Raw genomic sequence first — 16,828 nt, 5'->3', positions numbered from 1 at the left:
CGGGGACGCCGAAGGGGGCTGAGGGCGCTGGTTGCGGGGGTGGGGTGGGGTGGGGTGGGGGTATGGGGTGGGCGTCCTCTACCGCCCCTCTCCCACTCCTGCCCCGTCTAGAGCCGGCGGCCCCCAGAGCTGTGCGCGAGCCGCGCCGCCCGAGGGGTCTCCGGGAGCCAGCGCCCCGCGCACCGTGGCCGCCCCGGCCCCACCCCTGCCGAGCCGAAGGCCTCCCGGCGCCGCCGACCGGGCTCTGTGCCGGGCTGGGGCCGCCCTCGCTCCCCGCCGCGGGGTGCGGGCGCCCTGGTGGAGGTCTCGCTGGCGCGGGGTGGGCCCGGGGGGCGCCCAGCCTTGGAGGGCAGCTGGGGTCTCCGAGTCCCCGACGGGCCCTCGGTGGAGCCTGGCGGGCGGACTGCGGGTCCCGGGGTCGCTGCGCGGTGGCGCGACTATCGGGGCGGGGCGGGGTTGGTGTTGGGGGATTTCCCCCGCAAAACCCACAGGGCCCGCGCATGGCGGGGAGATTTGTTTTCCAGTGGGTCCGGTCTTTTATTTGCTAAAATCAACTCGGCCGTTTTCTGTGCTATCAAGCGTCTGCCCAGAAATGGTTTCCTACGGGCACTGTGATTCGAGAGTAATTGTTCCCGTAATGACGTCGTCTCAGTAGTCATTGGTTTAATTTACTTTTATTGTTAGAGAGAGGGGGAGGGAGGGGGACGGGACGGAGAGAAACGACGATGTGAGACAAAAACATGGATCGCTGACGGGAATCGAACCCGCGAGCCCCGGTTGTGATTCGTGGGTTCTGGCACCGTGCCCAGGTCACTGGCCGCCCACACCGGCAGGGGCGCAGCGGTTTCGAAAGCAGCAAGCGGAGGTTCTCCTCCCGCTGCTCTGGCACCGCGTGTTACCCTCCCATCGCGGGAAGGCGATTTCAGTTCGCAGAGCGGCCCGGCCCCAGGCTGGACTTGCAGAGGGTCCCCGCGAAGCCCGAGCTCGGCACCCGCAGGCCAGGCCGGGCTCCCTGAAGCCAGTCGGCCTCCAGCGTCGCTCCTTGCCCCCTCGCGGTGGCCTCGGCTGGCCGCGGTGCCTGTCTGTAGCGGGTGACCCCTGCCTGCCCTGCCCTGCCTCCTGGCTGCCCTCCAGGCCTGCTGCCAGCAGCTGCCTTTATTGGGATCCCTGGCCCCCCCTAGCAACGCTGGTGCTGCCTGCAAGGCCACCGGTAGGAGCCGGAGGTGGTGATCCCGGGAGCCTCTTCTTCCGTGACATGACGTTAGGGTGTGGCAGTCACTGTGTCTTCAGGCACTGCGCTCCTCGTCCCGCCCCCTGAATCCTCCGGGCCCGGAGGTGCCCTGCACCTGCCCCTCTGGATTGAGCCCGCCGGGCTGCCTGCCGGGGACACAGGGCACACGCCTCTGTCCTCTGTGTCCCGCAGGCAGCCGCCTCCGGAGCCTCCTGACAGCAGGCTGTGGCGGGCGGCGGCTCCTCCTGGCCTCCCACAGTCCCTCCACTCCGCACGGAGCCACGCTCCGTTCAGGGTTGTGGCATGTTCCCGGTCACTTGGGTCCTCAGCTTCCTTCCTGCGCTCCAGGGCCGCCTCACTGGGGCCTTCCAGGGCCCCGCAGACGCCAGGGGGCTGTGAGTCCCCCGTGGCCCTGGGTGTCTGGTGGGCGACGCTGTAGGGCTTTCCTAGGACAGGAGAGCAGGGGCTGGAAGGGGCCCTTCAGCCTGAGCGTCTGGTGGGAGGAGCTGGGGTGTGTGCAGAGGAGGGGCTGCCGGCGCCGGGAGGGGGACCCCGCTGGGGGAGCCCCTGGGACGGCGTGTTGCTGTTGCAAGGGGGCCCTGGAAGGGAGTGGGTGCAGGAGGTTAGCTGGGCGCCCTCGCCTGGGGTAGAACTACGGGCGCACCCGAGGAACTCGGCAAACCAGAGGAATAATATTTTGATGCCGTCCTGTTGAATTGTATCCCTGACACCTAAGTCACTTTATTAACCAACGTCACCCTGGTTCCAATAAAACTTTATTCACCACAACCGGCCACAGCTGACACACAGCACGACGGTCTCCCACCCACAGGCAAGCCCACCCCACGAGGGGGCAGGGCGCGCCAGTGGGCAGCCGCCTCCGCTACACGTGTCCGTGCGGAGGACGTGGGTGTCCGCTGAGAGTGGAGGCCTCTCGGGATAAAACCAGCTTCCGTCTCTGATCGCAGGTGGTCGTGGCTCCCTGTAGGGCCCCGTGTGACCGCGGCAAGTACGTGTTCCACAGCCTCTGCTGCGACCTCTGCCCAGCTGGTGAGTGTCAGGGCACCTCCCGAGCCCTCGGCAGAGCTGACGGGACGGGGGCAGAGGTCCGTGAGCAGAGCTGCAGCCGCGCTGGGTGGGCCTCTCTGCGGCACTCACCCGTCTGCCCACTGTTCACCCACGCTCCCCAGCCCTGCACCCTCCTGTGGCCCCTGGGCTCAGAGGGCTCGGTGCGCTTCCTTTGATGTGGGCGAGGAGCATTCACAGGGCTCGGGGACCCCCCACTCAGGCGCCCCCCCCACATCAGGGCTGTGGTGACAGACTCCCAGGGATGAGACACTCCTGGCGTCAGGCGCCGCTGCCCCCCTGCCCAGCAGAGCTCACAGGCTTATTCCCTCTGTGAAGATGCTCTGAGCCCGTAGAGGGCGGGGCCACTGGCTCCGAGGGCCTGCTTGGTCCCCCCCACCCCAGCCACGTGCCCTCAGGGCCGGTCACCACCGGGCACCTGGGCCTCCTGCGGGACCTGGCCAGGGGCCCGCCGCCCCACACCTGCACCCCCGTGTACACACACAGGCAGGTGATCAGTGAACCTGCCTTCCAGGGCTCCTCTTTGAGAGGGAACCCCGCAGCTGCACCCATAACCTCTGACCCCAGCCCCACACGCACCCCCTTTCAGCCCCCAGCTCAGGCACCGGCCCCTGCACCCGGGCCTCTCACACCTGCAGACACACCGCACACACCTAGACGTCCACACACGCACGCATTTGTGTGCATCGGCACCTGAACGCACCACGTGCAGGGACTGAGACATGACCGGTCTGACATGCAACCGTGTGCGCGCTCCGCACGTGTGCGCAGGGCGTGTTGTCACGGCCTCAGTGCAGACATTGCATGGGGTGGGCGCCGGGCCGGGCGGGCTCCGGTAGGACGGGCCGGACGCCGGTTTCTGGACTTGCAGGGCTGCCCAGTTCATGGCCCAAAAGCTACGGAGCGGCCCCAGCGGTGGGCATGGGACCCCGGGTGCACGCTTAGAGCCCCTCCCAGGCTGCAGGGTATCGGGAGGTGGGTAGGGTGAGTCAGGGCCCCAGCTCCTGGGACACGTGGAGCCAGGATTCTGTCCAGAATGTTCCAAGGAGACAAGAGGGGAGGGTTGGCACTGTGCAGGGGGACCGGCCGCCTGGTGGGACCTCCTCAAGCAGTGGCTTCAGGGAACAGGTTGGGTGTGTGCCCTGGGCGTCCACCTCACCTCTGCCCCACCCCCCCTACAGGCTTCTACGTCAGCAGGCAGTGTGATGCAGTCCGCACCACCGAGTGCCATCCGTGCGACCCAGGCTTCTTCACGGCCCACAGCAACCAGGAGACCTCATGCCTGCCGTGTACCGAGTGCCGGGACAGTAAGTGCCGGAGTCGGGGGTGTGGTCCTTTGGTTTTGAAGCATGTCCTCCGCTGTCTGGCCCCTAGGAATCACCCCTAAGGCAGTGATCACAGGAGAACAGGGTCATCAGGCTGCCAGGGTGCGTGTGGACCAGGATGACATGTGTCCTTGGTAAAGAACTCACCTGACATTCTCAGGAGTTCAGAGTTCCCGCCTGCAAGACTAACACACCCAAGTTCGTTCCTAGTTTTGCGTATCAGCAACAGCATGTTTTACGAAATGGAAATAGAAAAAGGGCCCCATTGGCATCCACAGAAACCAAAATATTCTATGGAATGAATCTGGCAGAAGGATGCGCAAAGTGGTCACATGAACAAACAGCACTTAAAGTGGCGTCAGCGTGCGGAGAGCGGTGACAGGGCGCTAAGGACGGGGCCCGCAGCCCATAGCGGCCACCCCCCACCCCCGGGGGCCCGGGCCCTGCGGAAGAACACCGCGCTGCGCCACCAGCCCCTGCCCTACGCCTCAGCACTGCCATTTTACTCTTAAAGAATCCCAAGGGGGATTTTCAGGAAACTGGACAGCTGACAAGCATGAAAACGAGCTGGCTCCTGACTGTCCCGCACGTTCAGATTTTGTCCCCACAGACAGTGAAGCGAGCTCAGCCCGCTGTCACATAGGGGTGTCCAGTGCAGCCACGGGGACGGAGTAGAGAGCCCCAGAGAGGGGCCGCGGGGTGTGGCCCTGTGAGCGCGCCCCTCACGGCCGGATCCTCAGGTGACACTGGGCTGGACGACCGTCCCCACAGGACATGCATGCCCAGTGGTGCCGACCTTTGCTTTAGGGGCAGACGAGACGAAAGGAATAGTTTGGGGGTATTTCTGTGGTGTTGGCTCTGCCTGCACGGCCCGGATTTCAGTTCTCCCTCTGGCCCCTCCACAAAGACACCCCGATTGCAGAAAATAACGCCTGGGTGTCACTATCGTCGTCCCTGAACGTGAGGAGCGGGGAAAGAGCAGGTGTGATGCCTGAGACCAAGCGGCCGCACGCGGCCAGCGGCAGGGAGACAGGGTCCCAGCCCTGGTGACTGACCCCAGCCTTCCGTCCAGGTGATCAGGAGGTGGTGACCGACTGCACGCGGTACAGCGACCGGCGGTGCCAGTGCCGGACCGGGAGCTTCTACTGTGACTCGGACGACTGCGCGGAGAGCTGCCAGCGCTGCACCAGGTGGGTGCCGGCCTCAGGCGGCCTGGGCCTCGCTCCCCGGCCGCAGCCCTCTGCTTTGGCCACTCGGGTGGCTGCCCCCCAGTGGTGCCACCTGCCACCCTGGGCGCCCTGAGGATTGTGTCAAATGAACGGCCTGGCCATTCAGGCTGGGGCTGCCCTGGGGCCAGTGCTTAAGTCACGCACTGAGTCGTGGACCGTTCCTCCCACGGGGGACTTCAGGTGGAGCTGTGGACCTCAAGCCCCCACAGTGCTGGGGACAGTCACAGCTCATAGACAGTGACGGGTCCCTGAGGGGTAGAGGGCACGGGGGAGAGTGTGGGCAGGTCTCTGGAGCAGAGGTCCCTGGAGGGAGGGTGGGCGGAGGCCGTAGCAAATTCCAGGAAAAGGGAGCTCTGGGCAGGGGTCACAGCAATGAATACCGTGCCCTGGGACAGCTGAATGACCAGTGTCACCACCCCAGTGTCCCGGGCTCTGCAGTCACAAAGCACCACCTCTGGCTGGCTTTAAACACCAACAGAGATGTACCCTTTCGCAGTTCTGGAAACCAGAAGTCCCCAGTCAAGGTGTTGGCAGGGCCACACCCCCTGCGAAGGTTCTGCTGCCATCCTTCCTGCCTCTGCGGCTTTGGGGGTGGCCGCGCCCCTCGGCTTGTAGCTGCCTTGCTTCGACCTCTCCTTCTGTCTCCACTTCATCTCCTGCGTGTGCCTGTCTCTCTTCTGCCTTCTGCGTACAGAGTTCCCTCTTATAAGGATGGTGGTCATTGATTACGCCCTGCTCTGCTCTGGTAGGACCACCCTTCCGCGCAGTTTCATCCACAAAGACCCTATTTCCAAATAAGGTTTCATTCTGAGCTGCCGGGTGGGTGTGTGTCTGGGGGGCTTCCTGGGGGTGGAGTGCAGCGGTAGAGCCACCTACAAAATAGCCGCCCTTCATGCGCCACCCTGTTCGCTCCTCAGCACAGCCCCGACCTGTGGAGCTGCCGGCCCTTGTGCCTGACAAGTCCAGGGTCAGGCCGCCTGCAGGTCACTGCACTCGCTCCTGGGCTTTGCCTCTGGGCTGACTTCCTCTTGGTAGAGACGTGGCTACAGCAGGTCCTGTCCTCAGAGCCACACCCAGCTTCTTCCAGGAACACACGGGGGGGGGGGGGGGGGGGGGGGGGCTCTTCACCAGACGGCGGAGAATCCCCAGGCGTGGCTCCCGTCGGACCACTTACAGCCTGGGAAACGCCAGGCGCAGGAGCCTGGAGCTGGGGGGCCGGGCAGGGGAAGTAACACCCCGGCTTCTCCTCGCCTTCCCCCCAGGTGTGACGGCCCCCCCCGTCAGGCGTGCAATGCCACCAGGAACGCCATTTGTGACCCAGAAGGAAAGCCGGAGCCAGATGAGAAGCCAGGTAGGTGGTTTAGGCTCGTGGGCCGTAATTGTCAACCCTCGGCTCTGCCATTGGAGTGACCCAGGCGGGGACAGTGGGCAGATAGGGTGCCTGGCTATGCACCAGTAAAACTTCATGCGCCCATGTGGTCACAGGCTGGATTCAAAGCCCCGTCTCCAGTAAACAAACAAAATCCTAGGGACTAGCGGCGTCCCCATCCCTGCTACGGGGTCGGCCTCTGCCTCCTGGGGTGACCAGGTGGCCCCTGGGCACTGGCCTGCTCCTTGTTCCATGGCGTCGCAGTGCGGAGTGGAGGGCTGGCTCCCAGAGGCTTCCGGGCTTCTTCCCCCTCAGTGCACGCGCGTGCCATCTCCCCTGACCTCTGTCATGTAGTCCCCAGTGACTGCCAGGCCCCTGCCCTCACGGCTCTCAGCTGTGACCTGGGGACGCGAGGCGGGCCCGTGCCTGGGGCGGAAGTGATGCCCGAGGCCTTTGGACCTTGTGCAATAAGTCTGTGCAAGACTCAGACCCATGTTTATATCGGGTTTCATCTTTGTATCTGGGTTGTTTCTTATTTTGTTAATTATTTGTCAACGTTGGTAATTATGTATAAACTCAGGACACAGGCCCTTTGTTCTAGAACTGTTCCCTCCCAAAGGCAGGGTGCCTGGTACTCCGTGAATGGGGTGTCTTGACGGACAGAGGCCCTTCATGCGCAGGTGGCCCGTGGGTCACTGTCCTCCTGTGAGGGCAGGGCTCTGAGTCCCTGTGAGAGACCTGCGCTCCTCCTGCAAGGAGCATCACGTGACCTGCCAAGGCTTCTCGTTTCCTTCGACGATGAGCCTGGAACGGGTTTCTCGTGGTCTCTCCTGGCGTCAGGGGTCACGGTTCAGGGTGGGTCTTTCACACATGCAAACGGCCCGGCCTCGTGGGAGGAGCCACAACCCTTCACCCCCCCGCCCCCGTCAGCGTCACGTGGCCGTCACCCCGCCTACGGCTGGGGCTGTCTGTGTCGTTGGGCCTGTCCCCCGTTTTTTCTCAGTATTGTCAGAGCTGCTCTCAGACTTCGGGGTGTCCGTTTACATTCAGAATCAGCTAGTCAATTTCCATAAAAAGTTGATTTGAAATCACACAGACACTTAAAGAATATTTTAATGCCCCAAACAGAAGGAATTAATTAGGGCCCGAGAGTGAAGGAAAGCCATGAGAGTAACAGTGGCATCGTGTGGAAGGGTCACTCTGTGTCCCTCCGTCTCATGGGACAGCCGAGCGTCCGTGGCTCTGATGGGCCTGCACCACCCCCGTGTCTGGGTCGCTTGCTCCCCATTGGTGCTGTAATGTCACCAGGATGAGGCCAGGTCCCCCAAGTGCTCTCGACAGACCTTCCCCAGGGTGGACACTGCCCCGTGCCTTGGGCCACCGTGACTGGGCTTTGTCCAGTGTGGATGGGCTGTCCTCTCCCTCAGCCTCCAGGCTTCCCCTGCTGGCCTGGGCGTGAGTGACCGCTCCCGCCGGAGCCCCTTCTTGGGGCCTCCGAGCCAGGGTCCTCATCTGCGAGCCAGCAAGTCAGAGAGCGTTGGGGTCCCAGAGACGGGAGCGCGTCCCTCTGGGGAGGGGCCATGCTTACCGGGCTGGGCCGCTCTTGCCCCCTCCAGGAAGCGCACCCAGTTATTATGCCGGCCCCTTAAGTGTTGCTGCTATAGTGCTGGTGGTCCTCTTCGTCGTCACACTCATCGTCATCGCCATCTACTGGAAATACGGTAAGGCGGAGGCAGAGCTGTCCCGGAGAGCAGGACGCCAGCACCGCGCAGGCGCTCCCGCCTGGGGCCTGGTCCCGGCTCTCGGCGGGTGTTTTTCGTTGAAAACACAGCTGTGCTTGTGTCCTACGTGGGGGCCCCCTGGGCCTGAGTGGGCGGTCCGGGCAGGGGGCTGTGTGCTGGGTGCCCCCGACCAGTGTCCCGGGACCACTGGGCGCCCATGGACACTCACCTCCCACGTGTTTGCAGGTGAGATGATTTCCCACTGGGCACTTGGTTTCTGGAAAAGTAAGTACACTTCCTTCGTCATGAACTCAAGGTCTTTGCCTCCCATGGTCCTTGTCTGGGTACCACCGGTGATAGTCGGTGCCGCGGGACGACAGGGACACGCTCTGAGGAACGCGTCCCTGGGCGATTTGGTCACTGAGCAGGCATCGCAGACTGGGCATGTCACCGGTGGGGTGGCGGTGGCCGCACGCACCTGGGCTGGGGTGTAGGGCCCGTGCTCCCCGGCTACGGACCGTACAGCACGTGACTAAAACCACAGGAGACTGAATCACGCACTCGGGTGGGGATCCAGTCCGCAGACGGAACCAGAGCTTGAGGCTGCTGCCTGTGTGGCCCGGCTGCTGTCCCCTGCTCGTCCCCGCGAAGGGCGAGCGCATGCCAGACACCGGTGCCAGGCGCAGTGCAGGGAATGCTTATCCCGGGTCACAGGGGCCCCTTGGTGCCCCGCACGTAACTACCTGCTGCGCTTCTGCACAGCTGCCATGCGTGGGCGGGTGGACACCAGCGTTGCCACGGGCGCGTGGGCCATGCGTCAGTGCCCTGAGGCGGGACGATGTCCAGGCAGACAGGCGCCTTTCCGCTCCATTAGTCTGATGGGACCACCGTCACACACGGGGCCCGTCGTGACCGAGACAGCGACGCGTGGCGTGTGACTGTGTTTTCATTTCCTTCTCTTCTCTTTCATTTCCAGAGACGTCGAGTGACGCAGGCGGCCACGTAAGTATCCCCGCAGGGTTTTCCCAGTGGCAGCTGCAGCCCCTGAGGGCAGAAGGCGCCCCCCAGGGTGGGCACGAGGCAGCCCAGCCCCCCGCCCCCCGCGTGCGCAGCTCATCATTTGGGGGGCGTCTGCCTCCCCTTACTAGAGCCCGGAATATCCCTGCTGAAATAAGGCCTGGGGCTGCTGAAACACATGTCACAAGCCCGGGGCTTAAAGAAACAGTAACTTAATGTCTCCCAGATCTGGAGGCAGTGGGGCCGGCTCCCTCGGAGACCCTGGGGCGCACCCTTCCTGCTCCTCTGCTCACCTTGCCTGCCGGTGGCCAGCAGTCCTTGGTGGCCTTGGCTTGTGGGCGCATCCGTCTAGCGTCTGCCTCCATCCTCACCTGGCCTCCTCCCTGTGGGTCTGTCTCCTTATGAGGACCCTCGGGAGTCCCTGGACTTAGAGCCTCCTCTCATCCCGTATGGCCTCATCTACCTGCGGAGACCCCATTCCCAATGAGGTCCCATTCATGGTTCCCAGAGTCAGGACGTGGACATACCTTCCTGGGGTAACCATTCAGCCGTAACACACCTGTCTGGGGACCCCCTGTGGAGTTAGTTGGTGGCCACGCTGGAACCTGACCCCATGAAGCGTTTTTCTCTCCAACTGCTCAGCGCTGGCTGGCCTCTCAGAGAACCTGACTTGTTTTCCCCAGCAGTGGCTTGGGAAGGGCCGTGCTGAAGGCCTGTCACCAAAAGCAATAACCGTTCTTTAGTCGCAGGGCAGCGTCCCATGCGGGGAGACTCTGTGGCTCAGGGACGCGGACAGCTGCCTGCCAGCCCCCGGTGTGGAGGCCACACCGCTCCTGGAAAGCAAGGACCCCACGGTGCCGCCCGCAGCCGGGACCCGCCCAGGGCCCACTGAGGACCCTGAGGAAGGGGTGGAGCTGCAGGTGGTGGTGGCCGAAGGGAGCGGGGCAGCCCCGGAGCAGGTGCCGCAGGCTCACGCTCCCGCGGCCCCCGTGCCCCTGGCCCAGGCCGAGGCAACAGCCCCCCTCGATCTTCTGGAGCAGGTCAGTGGGACAGCTGGGTGGCTCTGATGACAGGGAGGCCTGTGTTGTGAGCACGTGCCGTGTGCAGGGCTCTGTGATGTGTTGATGTGTTCTTTTGTAAATTCTTGTCTGAGTTTCCTGGGGTGACTGCAATTCAGCACCCCAGCCCAGACAGCTTCAGGGACAGAGCATTGCCATTTCCCTGCCCTGGAGGCCGATGTCCAAGATCAAGGTGTCGGCAGCCGGGAGGGCGAGCCTGTCCCAGGCCCCGCCCTCAGCTTCTGTGGCTTTCTGCGACCTGCGGGGTCCCTGAGCTTGTAGACACACCACGCCGTCTCTGCCGTGACCTTCCCGTGGCATTCTCCCTGCGTGCCTGTCAGTGTCCATAAAAGGGAACCGCGGGCTTATGGCGTGAGGGCCTCGTCTTAACTGATTCCGTCTGCAATGACCCTGTTTCCAAATGGGGTCCCATTCACAGCTACTGGGTGTCTTCAACAGCTTTGGGGGGACACAATGCAAACCCTAACAGCCCCCAACCCAACCTGTTGTCCAAGGTACTGGGACTCCCAGGGACCACCGAGAGTCACGGAGGGTCCTCTCCCAGGTCCCACAGCTGGGAGGCGGCTGCCCGCAAGAGGCCCTGCCCGCTGGCACTAGACCCCTCAGCCTCCCGAGCACACGAGTCCCTGAGGTCTTGTGGCCAATGTGCCTCCTGTGTGCCAGGCATGGCGTCTGGAGCAGACAGGGCTGGAGGTCATGGGCAATAGAGGCCAAGCACACCCACATCTAGGCATGCGTGGAGAGACTGACGGTGTCCTCCTCCCATGTGGTGGGGCTGTCCCGAGGCCGGGAACCTGAGGAGGACTTGGCGAGATGAGCAGATGTTCCCTAGGGGGCCCTGGGGTGGGGACCCTTCAGGAAGGGCCACAGTGTGTGCAGTGTCTCAGGGGTGCGGGGCCAGTCCGGTGCCCAGCACATGCTCAGGCATCCCTGCTGTGGCTCACAGTGCATTCCATGGACAGGGGTCCTCTCCCTTCGTTGCGTCCGCAGCGGAACTGGTCACCCCCGGGTGACAGCAGTCAGGGTTGCCCCAGCCCAGGCAGTGCCTTGGGGGCGTGTGGCCCAGAGAACAGTGGGCTGTGGGCTCTCCACTGCTTCTGAGGGGATGGGCGATGCCCCACGGGTGATGCCAGACCACGGCCCGAGGCCTGGCCGCCCTTCCCGCCGCTCCCCGGGGGCACTCGGGGCGGCCCTCTTTCCGCAGAACCCCCCAGGAAGCCGCCAGGTGTCCTGGCCTGCAACAGCCTTACCCCCTTCTCCCCGCAGGAGCACAAACAGAAGTACGTTTTGAAGGACGCGTCCCCCGATGGTAAGCCGTCCAAGTTCTTCATTTATAGTGACTGGTTAGGTGGGACTGTCACTTCTGGGAAGTGGGACCGTGTACGGAACGTCCCTGTGGACTTGCCTCGCTGTCTGACACTAATGACATCAGGGAAAGCGGGCCTTTGTCAAACACAGGTTTTGCTTATAAAGAAAGGTTAAAAGCGGCATTAGTTTACACGCATTCGTGTTCTTAAGAAGAAGCGCGAGGGGCTGGTCGGAATCCTGGGTGACCCTAGACTAGTCGGTCCCCTGTGGGCCATGACGCTGCCGTGAGTGGGACAAGGGTGTGGATTTCACGGCGCACTAGCTACGTGCCATGCTTTTTACACTCTCACCCTCGAACAGCTCTGTGAGGCCACCCCCGTTACAGATTTAAAAATCAGACGGCGAGGTGACAGAACCTGCCCCAGGTCTCAGACACGGCATCAGCCCTCTCTGGCCTGGTGGCCCCAGAGCCTCTCTGGTCGAGGTGGAGAGGAAGGACGGCCGCCTCGGCGGACCCATTGCTCCCGTGGGGCCCCGGGGTCCCTTCTGCCGGGCTCGTTGCCTCCCTATGAATGAGCGACATGCCTATCAAGAGCCACCGCAGGCCATGGTCTCCCTTCCCCGGGCGCGAGCGTGCCGGCTGGGAACCATCCCAGCGGACGCCCTGCCTGCTCTCAAGAAACGTAACCAAGTCTCTCTTCCTGATTTTCTTTTTTCAGCCATCAATAGGCTCTATTATATATTCGGACATGAGGTTCCCGAAAGCAGCTGGAGGATGTTCATGAGGTTCGCGGGCCTGGGGGAAAACGACATTGACATCTGCGAGCGCGAGAACGCGGGGAACGTGATGGAGCAGCACCACAAGATGCTGCTGTGCTGGGCGAGCCGGCTGGGGCGCGCCGCCGGCCCCTTCAGGCTCATGGCGGCGCTTCGGAAAATGCACCTGTGCGCGTGCCTGGAAAATATTATAAATAAGTTGGTTGCTGAAAATATATTAGCTAGTAAGCATGCAGAGCCCCCAAATTAGAGGAAGCTTTTTGGGCCCAGGATTGTGACTTAACAGTATCCTGGGGTCTGAACTCCTTCCCCAGGTCCCATCCCATTGGACCCTTAATGAATCCTAGGTGGGACTGAGCCCCTTCCTTGTCTCATTCTGTGGGAAGTTTCCAATGGGGGGTGGGGGGTCAATGCAAGCCTGAGGGCTTCTCTGCCAGGGCCAGGTGAGTCCGGGGTGCTGCCTGTGGCCAGTGTGGCCAACAGACTGCTCCTTGGGGGGACTCCAGGGGCCCCGAGCTGCTCAGGAGGGGACCCACTGACTGTGCTGGGTGGGCCCACGTTCCTTGGCCTCTTTCCGGATGCAGAGGTCAGGAGGGTTCGTGGGTTGTCTTTGCCCCAATCAACTCACTCCCTGGTCTCCCAGTCACTGTGCTGTCCCCGTGGCCTGGAACGGGGTGTGCCATTAACTGGGTCATAATGTATAAGTGAGTCAATGACAGACAATCCGGCTGTCATTAGACTAGCTGGGAACTGTCACCATGCCAGCTATAGAGATCTTTAAAGCCCTTTAAAGTATGTATCTATGAACCATACATACTTTTATCATTTTCTTTATATATTAACATTTCTATCTTAAATAGTGGTCATATTTTTGTATAATTTTATTTTACCAGTAAAATTTAAAATAGTCTTTTCACAGGCTTGTACAGTTTTTTACCTAGTAAAATTTATATTTCAAATAGTGTTTTCTGCCGTTCCTGTTGGGTGCACAATTTGGATGTGTTCTTGGATGGTGACATCAAGCACAGAGGAAGTCACGGGAGCCAAGGGTGTGGTTTGTGGGTGCAGGGGCCCCAGAATAGGGATCAGGCTGGAGAAGCCTCTCATCTGGTTTGTGGTGACCCCGGGATCTCTGTCCCTGGGAATGACAGCGCAGTCCATCCAGTTCTCATGACCCCCCTGGCTGCCCCTTCTCACTCACCCCAAACCACACCGGTGCTGGGAAGCATGCACCAGCCGGCCACTTACTCCCGCGGAGCACCAAGCATCAACTCCCACTTAGTCTTCATCGAAGGAAGCGCCACACCACCCAGCCTCTCCCAGTCCAGAAACCTGGGTGTCATCGGCAGAGGCACCCCTTCTGTATAACATACATCCCACCGTTTGCTGCCTCCCGTGGCCATCCCGGACCTGTGCCCTCCCCGCACCCGGCCAGGCCACCTGGACCTGTGCGCCCGTCCCACCAGGCCAGACGACCTTGACCCTGCTGTTGACCATTGACACAGCTTCCTGTCTACTCCGCTGCCCTTAAGGCTTTCCTGAGCCGGGTCTGCCTCCACTCAGCAGGTGGAATGGGGGTCGGAGCACGCATCTGGTCAGCCCTTCCACCGCACCCCACGCCCATAAGCGCCCCGTGGGTCTCTGCCACTTCCGACTTCGTTACGAGAACCGCCAGCCCAGCCCGCGCCTCGGTCCCACTCTCTTGCCCGCGTTGCTGCACGTGTCCAGTGGCCACACTGAGCTTGTCAGCAACTGCCCGCTCCCGGGGTCACGCAGGACAGGCCACTCTGCCTGGGACGCACGCCCCATCCATCCCCCATGCCGTCCTCCTACACCTCCTGGGAGCTCGTCCTGCGTCTGGCTGGCCCATTCCGGCCCCAGGGTGGTCCTCTCTGGCTGGGGCTCGTGTCCCCACACTATTTGGGTCAGTGCTGACTTAACACACATGAAGAGATGACGCCCCCTCTCCACGGCGGGACTGAAAACTTTGTCCCTCGACCCGTGCGGGGCCTCATCTCGGAACTGTCCTTCCTCGCACCAAACCTGGGCCCAGGAATGACGCTCCAGGCCGCCGGCCGCCGCACAGTAAAGACTACAACTCCCAGCATGCCCCGGAGGGGCGTCCGCGGCCGCGTCGGTTGCCTAGCGACCGACGGGGCGGGCCTTCCGGGTCGGCGGTTGCATCAGATTCTGGGAAGCAGCCACTGCGGGTGCGGGTCCGGGATTCCCAGGATGGCGGACTCCTCCGGGGAGCAGGGTGAGTGCGCGCCACGGAGCGGACGGGGGGCGATGCGGGCCCGATGGGCGCGTCCGCGGTCCGCGTCCGAGGGGTCTGAGTGCCGGCTCCTGAGGGGCGGGCTTCCGGAGCGGGCGGGGCCCGAGCCATTCGGGCGACTCCTGCCGAAGGGGCCGAGGGGAGACCGCGGGACCCCCGCGGGCCGGGCCTGCGCTCGTGACAGCCCGCCGGACCTGTCCCGGGCCGCGCCGAGGCCGCCCCTGCCCGCCGCACTGCCCCCTCGGCTTGTGTCGGGTCCTCTTGCGCCCGAGGTGGCCCCGCGGCTCCCAGCCGGGCTTCGGGGACAGGCCGAGCCGCGGGCGTGTTGGTCTCCGCCGGGCCGGGCAGCATCCCGGGGCGGGCGCAGGGCGCCCGAGGTCGGCACTTAGGGAAACGGGGCCGCGGAAGGCGGGGGCCCGCGACGCCAATGAAAGGGCTTGGGCTTTGATGGCGGCTTGCATCGCGGCTGCCCAACAGCCGCGTCGGACGCGTCGTGACCCACTTTCCGCCCCTGGGAGGTCCCGTGAGCGGCTCGGGCTCTGCCCACCGCGTCCCTGGCGGCCCTGGGGGTGGCGAGGGCGTCTGCAGACCGCCCGCCCGGGAGCCAGATTGTGGGTGCCCGCAGGAGCAGGAGCAGGGGGGGCCCGCCCCAACTTTCTCGGGAGGAGCACTGCGTGGAGGTTTCATTCTCTCGTGTGGCGAAAATTCGGTGCCAGTTCCCCGGGGAACGGCGCTGTGCAAGGCCCTGGTGCCCTGAGGCCCCCCTGCTCCTGAGGGCGCTGGGGTCCAGGCGGCGCCCCGATGTCAGGGCTGCGATCCCCACCGGCGCCCTCCTCCCAGGCCCGCGGCGTGCCGCCCACGGGTGCGCCTGGGGCCCGGCACGGCTGCACCTGCCCGGAGCCGGGCCGGCCTCGGACGTCCACACGCACTCGGGCGGCTCACGGCCGGATTCCGGAGCCGGCGGGCCTGGCTGGGGTCCCGGCTGCGCCCCGTCCTCGCGGTCCAGGGGGCAGCGCCTCCGATGAGGGGCCGCGAGGGGCGGTATGAATGGAAAGGCTTTCGGCGGCCCCTGTCCCGGTGGAACGGTGCCGCCGGGTTCCTGCTGGCCTTCCTGTGAGGTGTACTCTTGGCTCGTCTTTTAACATAAAGGACGTCGTTTCTGGCTTTTGTTTCTTTTCATCGCTTCGGAACTTGAGGCTTGGTCGTAACTGTCCTGTTCTGAACACTGATGCCCAGGTGGGATTAGCCACCCGGGAGGTCTGGGCGGCTGAGACACTTTCCTGGTCCTTAACCTTCCCCCTGGGGGGTCTCCCAGCCAGTGCTCTTTCCCAGGACCCAGCCCACCTACCCTTCCGCACTGCCACCCACACGCGCTGTCCCCCGGCACCCCCTCGGAGGCCACAGGAACGTCAATGAGATGGAACAGGCTTCATGGCAGTCCCAGGGTTCTGGGGAGTCTTGGTACCCAGTTTCTGAACACCGCTTGTTCCCGAGGTCAGAGTCGCCGGAGGTGGCATCTTCCCAGGCTCTCCAGGGGGCCCACACCTAGAACAGCCGCCCGAGTCTCCGGCTCTCGCCCACCCTCTTGCCCGCCCAGGAGCCGGTCCCCAGCCCCCCAGCACCTGCTGAGGGGTGTGCCCTGCAGAGGAGGCGTTTTTCTTTCACGGACGCGGAACCCACGTAACTTTAAGTCACCCATTGAGAACGGAGGAATGTGTGGGCCTCACAGTGTCTGCGTCCACCGCCTCTAAAACATTCTCTTTTCTTAAATATGCATATACTAGGGAAAACAGAGCTCTTTGGGTACTTTTTTTACAAAGTATTTTTAAAGATTTTATCTATTTTTAGAGAGAGGGGAAGGGAGGGAGGAAGAGAGGGAGAGAAACATCACTGTGTGGTGGCCTCACTCGCGCCCCCAACTGGGGACCTGACCTGCAACCCAGGCCTGTGCCCTGACTGGGGATTGAACCGGCGACCCCTTGGTTCACAGGCCGGCGCTCAGTCCACGGAGCCACACCAGCCGGGACCTAAAACATATTCAAACCCCAACTGAAACCCCATTAGCAGTCAGCCCTCCTCCCCCAGCCGCAGGCAGCCAGCAGGCTGTGTTGTCGTCTCTGGACTTGCCCATTCTGGACGCTCCTACCCAGGAGGGGCATCGTCCTTCATCCCGACGGACTCCATACGCCTCTGTCTTTGCAGCTGCCGACTGCAGGTCCACCCTTGGCATCAGCGACGCGGCGGCCCGGGTGTGGCCCTCAGGGAGCGCCTGAGCACTTGTAGCTATGTGTGGGGCTACACCCTGTCCCCGGCGGACACGGACGTGCTCAGGAAGCTGTTGGCCCCTCTTGCAGACGTGTGTCTCTTCTATGTGGCCCGGCAGTTCAGGCACATGGAGGCTGTCCTGGGCA

The 16,828-nt window shown here is 63.2% G+C and overlaps 2 protein-coding genes across 2 annotated transcripts in view; both read left to right on the top strand.

Moving 5' to 3' along the window:
* Window positions 1–3,039: 3,039 nt before the first annotated feature.
* On the top strand, window positions 3,040–12,933 carry LOC150017361 (tumor necrosis factor receptor superfamily member 1A-like). The gene is made up of 10 exons (XM_090291707.1): window positions 3,040–3,046; window positions 3,499–3,624; window positions 4,715–4,832; window positions 7,668–7,762; window positions 7,857–7,961; window positions 8,127–8,246; window positions 8,938–8,963; window positions 9,722–10,018; window positions 11,324–11,366; window positions 12,085–12,933. Exons 1-10 carry the CDS (start codon window positions 3,040–3,042, stop codon window positions 12,390–12,392), a joined length of 1,245 nt encoding a protein of 414 aa, XP_090147833.1. The 3' UTR covers window positions 12,393–12,933.
* A 1,379-nt stretch (window positions 12,934–14,312) lies between these two features.
* Window positions 14,313–16,828, top strand: part of CARS1 (cysteinyl-tRNA synthetase 1) — a 99,416-nt gene continuing 96,900 nt past the window's right edge. The window contains exon 1 of the mRNA XM_090292939.1: window positions 14,313–14,399. Within this exon, the coding sequence (XP_090149065.1) occupies window positions 14,375–14,399 (25 nt within the window). The 5' untranslated portion in view covers window positions 14,313–14,374. The remainder of the gene's footprint in view (window positions 14,400–16,828) is intronic.

The sequence above is a fragment of the Furipterus horrens genome, unplaced genomic scaffold (genome assembly GCF_987537825.1).
Source record: "Furipterus horrens unplaced genomic scaffold, mFurHor1.1.pri manual_scaffold_2, whole genome shotgun sequence".
In the NCBI taxonomy this organism is placed as follows: domain Eukaryota; kingdom Metazoa; phylum Chordata; class Mammalia; order Chiroptera; family Furipteridae; genus Furipterus; species Furipterus horrens.
This window is presented reverse-complemented; position numbering and strand designations above follow the sequence as displayed.

Excerpts from the sequence above, each read along its gene's own strand:
- LOC150017361 (XM_090291707.1), top strand. Across the intron at positions 3,625-4,714 it reads GTGTACCGAGTGCCGGGACA|GTGATCAGGAGGTGGTGACC; the intron begins GTAAGTGCCGGA and ends CCTTCCGTCCAG. Across the intron at positions 11,367-12,084 it reads GAAGGACGCGTCCCCCGATG|CCATCAATAGGCTCTATTAT; the intron begins GTAAGCCGTCCA and ends TTCTTTTTTCAG.